The 8199-nt window shown below is 37.6% G+C and overlaps 1 protein-coding gene across 2 annotated transcripts in view; it reads left to right on the top strand.

Moving 5' to 3' along the window:
• LOC131843267 (uncharacterized) overlaps positions 1-8196 on the top strand; it is a 33306-nt gene extending 25110 nt beyond the window's left edge. For both annotated transcript variants that reach the window (XM_059191899.1, XM_059191898.1), the window contains 4 exons: positions 383-516; positions 2234-2345; positions 5496-5970; positions 6149-8196. In XM_059191899.1, coding sequence (XP_059047882.1) covers positions 383-516; positions 2234-2345; positions 5496-5970; positions 6149-6856 — 1429 coding nt within the window. In that variant the 3' untranslated portion in view covers positions 6857-8196. The remainder of the gene's footprint in view (positions 1-382; positions 517-2233; positions 2346-5495; positions 5971-6148) is intronic.
• Positions 8197-8199: the final 3 nt, after the last annotated feature.

An 8199-nucleotide genomic window follows, 5' to 3' on the forward strand; every position in this document is an offset into this window, starting at 1 on the left:
AAAAATTATAATGTAAAAACTTGACGTTCATAAGCGGCTGAAATTTCCTACATGAATAAACGATTTTTGAATTTGAATTTGAATTTGAAAAACTCTACTCAGTCTACTAATTTTGTAATTTTTTTACTTAAACATTCTGATGTAAATTTTTTTAAATATTTTAATAAATAAGCTGTTAAACCAATTTCGAGGAAAGATAATAAATAATTCAGATTATCAAAGGTTTTTTTCTTATGTCCATTCTCTGTTAAAAGTGTTTTATGAACTTCTTTTTGAAGCTATTCCCTGAGAGGTCCATACGACATTTACAGCCTGTTCTTGAGTAATTATCTCTTAAAATAGAGACTTGTGTAATTTATTCGTACGTCGTATTTGCCCACAGACTACAAACTCAAGCTGTGAAGCCAGCGTCCCACTGTGTAGACACATTACAGAAATCCCTACCACAGCTGAGCATGAAGCGACCAGCCAAGCCTTACCGTGGTCAACCTGTGTCGCCCAATGTTTGCAAAAATGGTCAGTGTGCATAAACCTTTATGATTGATGACATGTTTGCTGTTAAAAAGTTTGAAGATATACAACTTTCATTACTAATATAATAGATTATAGTTCAGATACATTTTGCCGAGGTAGACTTTACAAATAGTCGATTAGGTCAGTCTCGCCTATTGTGCATGTGCCAAGAAACTTGTTATCTGACTGTGTTTCAGTTGAAGAAAGATAAAATATAATGTATACATATATTAAAACTTAACATACTTTGTGTACATATTACGCCGACCCCAAATAAATGGGACATATAGGAAGCGGTTGATGATGATATTTATAATTAAAAATAAAAAAAATCTATATACATATAGGGACTGGATCTTGTAAAATTATGATTGGAAAGCTGGATTATATTTGTACAATAAACCTTATGGCTTATTGTAAAGAATTGTAATAAGAAATGATTATTGTATTAATCGGATAGATTTTATAGATCTTTTATTCTTGATCTCTTGAGCTGTTACCGCATGTACCGTAAATTGTTGTATTAATGTGTCACTCACTCTCATTTCTTTTATTTCATTAATCAACAGATGTTATATTACTAAAGATTATATTGCTAATTTGGTGTTGGTTGCTTTATACTAATAAATAAATATAATTTTGAAATGTATGCATGTTATTTTAATTTTTAATTGTCCATCTTAACAATCTGTTTGTTTCTCTGGTAAGTTCATAACATTTATACTACACCAAACTATAGAATTAGTGTGCAGCTTACCCGGGAAAAGCCCTAAGGTTGGATGAAGGATGGGAAGAGGGGATGGTACATATTTTATATCGTTTCCTGTGCTCTCTTATTTCACTATTTATGTCTTGCTTTGTTATTCTTACGCCTCGTGGAAAACCGTCATATGAAGTTTGTTTTCCATACTTACATACGTACGTACATTAGTAAGAAAGGTTAAATCTCAGTTTATTGGGTGGTAGTATTTTTTTAATAGATGATAATGGAATGATGCGCCCATCTGCGCTAACGGTTTATGTTAGCGGGCCACCAGTGGAGATAAGATGAGGTAGCCCATCAGTCAGTGACAAAATGGTTTGAAGAGGGAACCGCGTAGAGGTCAATTTGACATGGTACATTACTAGCTATGGGGTCAACAGTCACATTACTAACAATCTCCTTCTGCCTGGGTAGTATTAACTTCTTAGTTGTTAAGTACTAGTAAGAGTAACGAATACTTCTATTAATTGTACTTAGTTCGTGTGTTAATTATTGTACTTGAACTTGAACTTAGTTCTTGATTTAAGGCGGACGTATTTTACATTAGGGCATAGATTGTGTTTAATAACTTAACTAAATATTAGGCAGAAGATATGGTACAAAAATGTTAAGTATATGTTATACATACAGTTATTTTGTTTCGACTTCAAATTTAAAACGTCGTCTGTAATTTAAATGTACTAATCAATACTAATTTTAATTAACAATATAATTTTATTACGCATGTTTCTTGATTTGATTGGGGATCTGCTATACGGATAATTTTGTAATTTTTTTACATCTATACATATTAATTCTTGTTTAATATTGTAAGAACAAATAAATTATCATTATTTACATTATACAATAAAGGCATTTTTTTTAAGCGACGCATTAGAAAAATAGTTTAAGACAGTGTAAATTCTTAAATTATTCCTATTTTAATATAATATACTTATGATTCTTTATATCATTCAGGAGGTCATTGGGAACAGTTCTGCCAAACCCGAGACATGATAGCGAAGAATATTCATTTTGCTAGTCGAGACCCTGAGAGATTCATGACGTGGAAAAAGGATGTCGACAAATGGTATGTGCAATGTATATAGGTTATTTAATTTATTGAATTTGCCATGACCCATTTTTTAAGTGGTAGAGCAAGCTGTACGACCACACGTGGTTGTTCAGCTCGATTGGGCCGCTCGAACCGGGAAATACCACACCTCGGCAAAAAACCGGCGTTAAGCTATATTTCGCATGGTGAGCTGTAGGTTCCGGACGCCCCTCCCCCTCCCCCTATCCCTTTCCTACTTCCTTCCCCTACCCACCCCTTTCTTACATACCATGGCAGCGGATTACAAGAGATTTTTACCCCAGGGTGGTACCAGTAACCATGTTACTGGAGAATCCACCCCTGAGATATCACACTCAGGCTGCCCTGCGTATTCTGGGGTGGGTAATACTCCGCTCAATTTGGCTAAAAGGAAACCGAGCAAATCTCCATCGGCGTTTCCCTTGCTCATAGTCAGTTTTTGCAACATCAGGGGAATTCATTCCAATCTCAACGCCGTTCACCACCACCTAGAGACGGCGAGGCCGGCTTTGCTCTTCCTTACGGAGACGCAAATATCCTGTCCCGTGACCTACCCTGGATATAAATTGGAACACCATTTTATTCCACGGGCCAGTGTGTGCGCTTATGTCAGAGAGGATATTTATTGTCGCCGTCTTGGTACACTAGAAGGTACTGACCTGTCCATTTTATGGTTGCGTGTAGATTGCGATGACCACCCCCGCATCTATGCATGCTTATACAGGTCCCATAGCGGTAACACCGAAACTGACCGACTCATCGAACACGTCCAAATGGCTACAGATTTTTTGCTCCAAAAATTCCCTCCGCTGAGGTCGTGATTCTAGGTGACTTCAACGCCCATCACGCTGAATGGCTCGGTACACGTACCACCGACTATGCGGAGAGATCTGTTTATGGCTTTGCTTTGGCGTATGGTTTAACGCAACTGGTATCCTTGCTTACGCGATTCCTGATTCCTTCGATTCTTGATGTTGTTGACTATATACCTTCACTGTTGGACCTTCTGCTGACTTCTCATCTGGACGGATATCAGATCTCTGTGGAAGCCCCACTGGAATCCTCTGATCATTGTCTGATACGGAGCAAAGTGCCTCTCACGCGACCTTCTTTGCCGCGATCTATTGGTCGACGTCGTGTTTGGCATTTTAGTCGGAGCCGGAGCACATCAGCAGAATTGGTAAGAGACTGAACAGTCAGCCATCTTTTCCACCACTGCGCAGAGAGAATAACTAGTTGGCCCAACATGCTAAAGAGAAGGCCGATCTCCTTGGGTCTCTTTTTGCATTCAACTCGACACTGGACGATAGGGAGCAATCACCGCCGGTCATCTCGCGGTGTGAGACTTTTATGCCAGAGGTAAAATTTACCCAAAAGCTGGTACGTAAGTCTTTTTTCTCCCTAGATATCCACAAGTCGAGTGGGCCTGACGGTATTCCTGCTATTGTGCTCAGGGCGTGTGCTAACGCGTCTTTTCCGGTACTGCTACTCTACAGGTGTAGTCCCGAAACTATGGAAGACGAAAAGAGAGAACCTTTGGTTCATCCGATCCCTAAGAAGGGAGATCGCTCAGATCCAGCTAACTATAGGCCCATAGCCATCACCGTCAACTCCTACGATACCTAGAAGCGAACCAGTTGATTTCTGATCGTCAGTATGGCTTTCGCCAGGGTCGGTCAACTGGTGATCTTATTTGACACATCGATGGGCAGGGGCTATTTAGAGTAAGGGGGAGACCCTATCTTTTAGTCTAGATATTGCGAAGGCCTTTGATCGTGTTTGGCATAAAGCTCTTCTTTCAAAGCTACCAACTACTTTCTCGCTGATCGGAGCATCAAGATCGTTGTCGATGGTGCTTGCTCCGACCCACACTCTGTGAATGCTGGTGTTCCACAAGGCTGTGTGCTATCTCCGACTCTGTTCCTTCTGCATATCAATGACATGTTACAAGTCAACAACATTCATTACTATATAACGGAGATGCCTTGTACAGCGGCCATGCTAATATGTCGCAGGCAAAAGTTATAGAGTACCGGAACAAACTTGTGTCTGAAATCGAAACTTCACTCCATCAAGTTTCGGTTTGGGGTCTGGAAAATTGTGTTCAATTCAACCCCAAGAAGACACAAGTTTGCGCGTTTACCGCTAAAAAGATTCCATTTATCGTATCTCCTCAGTTTCAAGACACTCTCCTTGATGTGAAGCCAAATCTCGAGGTCCTTGGCGTTGATATATTCAGTGACGTTCACGACAAGGCTAAAATAGCCTCAAAGAAGCTTGGTGTGCTCAGTAGAGTGAGACGGTATTTCACGGCGGCCCATCGCTTGCAATTATACAAGGCGCAGATCCGGCCGCATATGGAATACTGTTCTCATCTCTGGGCGGGAGCACCACAATACCAGCTACTTCCATTTGACCGCAATCAGAACCGAGCAACCAGAATCATTGGTAATCAACGTCTATGTGACAGACTCGACCCATTGGCTTTGCGGCGAGATATAGCATCTCTGTGCATTTTCTACCGCATATATAACGGGGAGTGTTCTGAGGAATTGTTCGGATTAATACCAGTTGCTGAGTTTCACCACCGTACCAACCGGCAGAAACTGAAATACCATCCTAATCATCTGTATGAATGGCGGTCTTCCACAGTACGGTTTTCTAGAAACTTTTTGCCTCGCACAACCACATTGTGGAATCACCTTCCAGCAATGGTATTTCCGAACCGATACGATATTGAAACCGTCAAGAAAAGAGCTTATTCCTTTTTAAAAGGCCGACAACGCAACACCAGGGGAATTGCACTGGCAATTCCCCTGGTGTTGCGGGTGCTCATCACTTACCATCAGGTGAGCCGCATGCTCGTTTGTCCACTGTGTTATAAAAAAAACCCTACACATCCAAAACCTAATCACTTCCCATTTCTAATGGACCATTAAGGAAATTTCTGCAATGTTTATCAGTTGTACGTACATCTATAATTACGCCCCTTGACTCTTGATTGTGTAGGCAGAGAAAAGTATGCATACACCTATACCGAGTATGAATACTACATACATACTGTATAGTAGCAGTAACCTTTAACTGTTCAATCCTTTTAAAGTTATACATTTATTTACAAATATAGAATATTTTTTTATTTCACAGTACAATAGCAGATGAAAATAAAAACCAACTAATGATAGATCAAGCAACAGAGACGCAAAGCATAGAGGAATTCATCAGAGATCTAATTCGCAAAGAGTTTCAACATTTACTACAAGAGATAACAGATGATTCTACCAGCTCGAGTTCTACCAACAAAGACAACGTGCTCAACAAGGGCGTCGCTAACATCATGGAGAGTCTCAAGAACGGTGAAGATCCTGAGCAAAGCATAAGAAAAGAGACAGTTAAGTCGTTTTCTAGGGTGAAGATAAATGGAAACAATAAACCGCTGTTGCAAATAACATTTAGCCGTTCCGGTGAGAATAGTCTGCAAGTCTTAGATAATTGTGTGAACGTAACTATACGCGATACGAACAATGGAAAAAAATTAAACGAGTCTATAGAAGATACATTAATCGGTGATGATGGTCACATGAACTCGCTGAAGAGGTGCCAGGCTTTCAATGCCATTCAGGTAAGGACAGTACATTTTTATATGAGATGGTGACATTTGGAATGGATACGCTACTTTTTATTTTGAATAAATTACTGGAGATAAATATATTGTTGGTTGAATTTGACTTATGTTCCCGAATTTTTAACGATAACAATATAATTTTTCTATCTAATCATTTTCATTTTAAATCTTCCAGGAAGCTCGAAGCACTGAGGATCTTTACATAGATGACGACTTATCAACTCAAATGCAGGAGAATTTCGGCGGTAAAGTGAAGTTAATACCGTTACATGGTTCATTGCACGAAATACTCTGCGAGAAGGAAGACGAATGCTGCCTCATCAAGGTAAAGCAGGAGAACGGCTGTGACACCATATATTTCAGGTGTGACAACTCCGACACTGAATCAAGGGACGCCATTGACGGTTCCGGTACAGGTCCTCAGGACACCGTGGTCTTCAAGCGAAGCATATCTCTCGTTGAAGAGAGAATACAACGCATATTTCCCAAAGAGAAGAGAACGCAGACTCCGGTCGCTACTAAAACGGTAAAACATAGAAATGTAGACAGTAATATAAAAACACGACCGAAATCTGAAGTTTTTGTACAGAATATCAGTAGAGAATCTAGGGTTATGAGCAATAGTAGTCCCTCTCTCTTAATAAAAGACGATAAGAGTGATGAGGTAGAAGTGAACATAGAGAACGTTATGTGTTACCAAGACTCTTCTTCGGAGGAATGCCTTAAATGCCAAGCGGAGAATGATGATTTCGAGTTACTAGAACGGAAGATAGAGGAGGATATTGCCAATTCGACGTTATCTTCTCTCACTTGCGGTTGTTTAGCGAAGATTTCTGAGGAAAACTTATCTGTGTTAAATGAAGAAATGCCGGATAAAGATTGATTATTTAGTTTTTTAAGACTTTCGCAACAGAAAATTTTACACAAAAATTTTACTACCGATTCAGTCTCAATAACGTCAATGTAATTTAAAAAAAAAATACATCCCAGTCATTATTATTTTGTAAATTCATAATCACAATTACTCCAATATTTTTATATCTATGTACAGAAATTTAATTAAATTACTGTTTTCGGTTTTCGCAAAAATTGTTTCGATTCCGGAGTTTAATTTAGGGTGAGTAAGGTGCATTCGCTACAGCGTTGCGCGCACTATCGAAAACATAGTAAGTTCCTTAAATTTCTGTACATAGCTATTAAAATACTACTGTAAATGAATAAAAATTTTATAATAATGTCCTACTAATAATAAAGTAAAAAAAGCTAACCATTGTTGATTAAAATATTGAACTTGATATTCGTTAGATCTGAAATTGGTAAAACAGGTTTTTTTTAGACATTGCTCGCTACGGCTGCGTGCTTAGATGATTATTTATTCAAAAGATGCTATTTATTGTTAACTTAGATATTTACTTAACGATAAAGATAAATTATCGATCATTCACATTATTAGTACAATCATTATTGTTCTCGTCTTTCCAATACTAACAATAGAGTAACTCAATACCACCAAAGTTTACCGTCATTGAAATTAATTTCAATTGATCACTGAAGTCATCAGTCATTAGATTTAATATAACTTATGACAAGTACAAAGTAAAATCCACAATATTTTTTTATTTATTGCCTTTATGTTGGCTTGTAGTTTTAAAGGTAACAACTGTTGGATAATAACTTGTGTTTGATAAATTGTGCAATAATACGTTTGATGTTTCACAAATAACTAAAATATTAGACTTACGCCGTGCGCGAATACTACGCCATTTATTTAGAACACAATAAAAAGAATTACCTCAAAAAAAATTTTTTTGCCATAGTTACTATTTGATCCAACCAATATTGGCATTTAGAAAACCCAAAGATAGATCTTATTAGGTTTTCTTATATAATTTTACATTCCTATTTTTTAGTATTTTAGAATTACGCAAAGGCTATGTGATTATTAGATTAAGTGGCACCTTACATTCCACTGTTGTGATTTATAGAATAGTTTACACCTTCTGAAGGTTTGTTACTTTTATCTGCACTATTTTATCTTTTAGAATATATTCTCACGTTGATTAAAAGTATCTGTTTCTACTTTTTCTACATTTTTATATTTTGTCCCGAACCAAAGGTTATATAATGATCTTATCCTTGGTATGTTTTACTACCATTCAAAATAGGTATATTTTTTAAAGTTATATCACGTTAATTTTTAAAGATTCAATTTTAAAAACAATATAT

This window comes from Achroia grisella, unplaced genomic scaffold, assembly GCF_030625045.1.
Source record: "Achroia grisella isolate CSIRO2021 unplaced genomic scaffold, CSIRO_AGI_Agris_v1 utg2946, whole genome shotgun sequence".
In the NCBI taxonomy this organism is placed as follows: Eukaryota; Metazoa; Arthropoda; class Insecta; order Lepidoptera; family Pyralidae; genus Achroia; species Achroia grisella.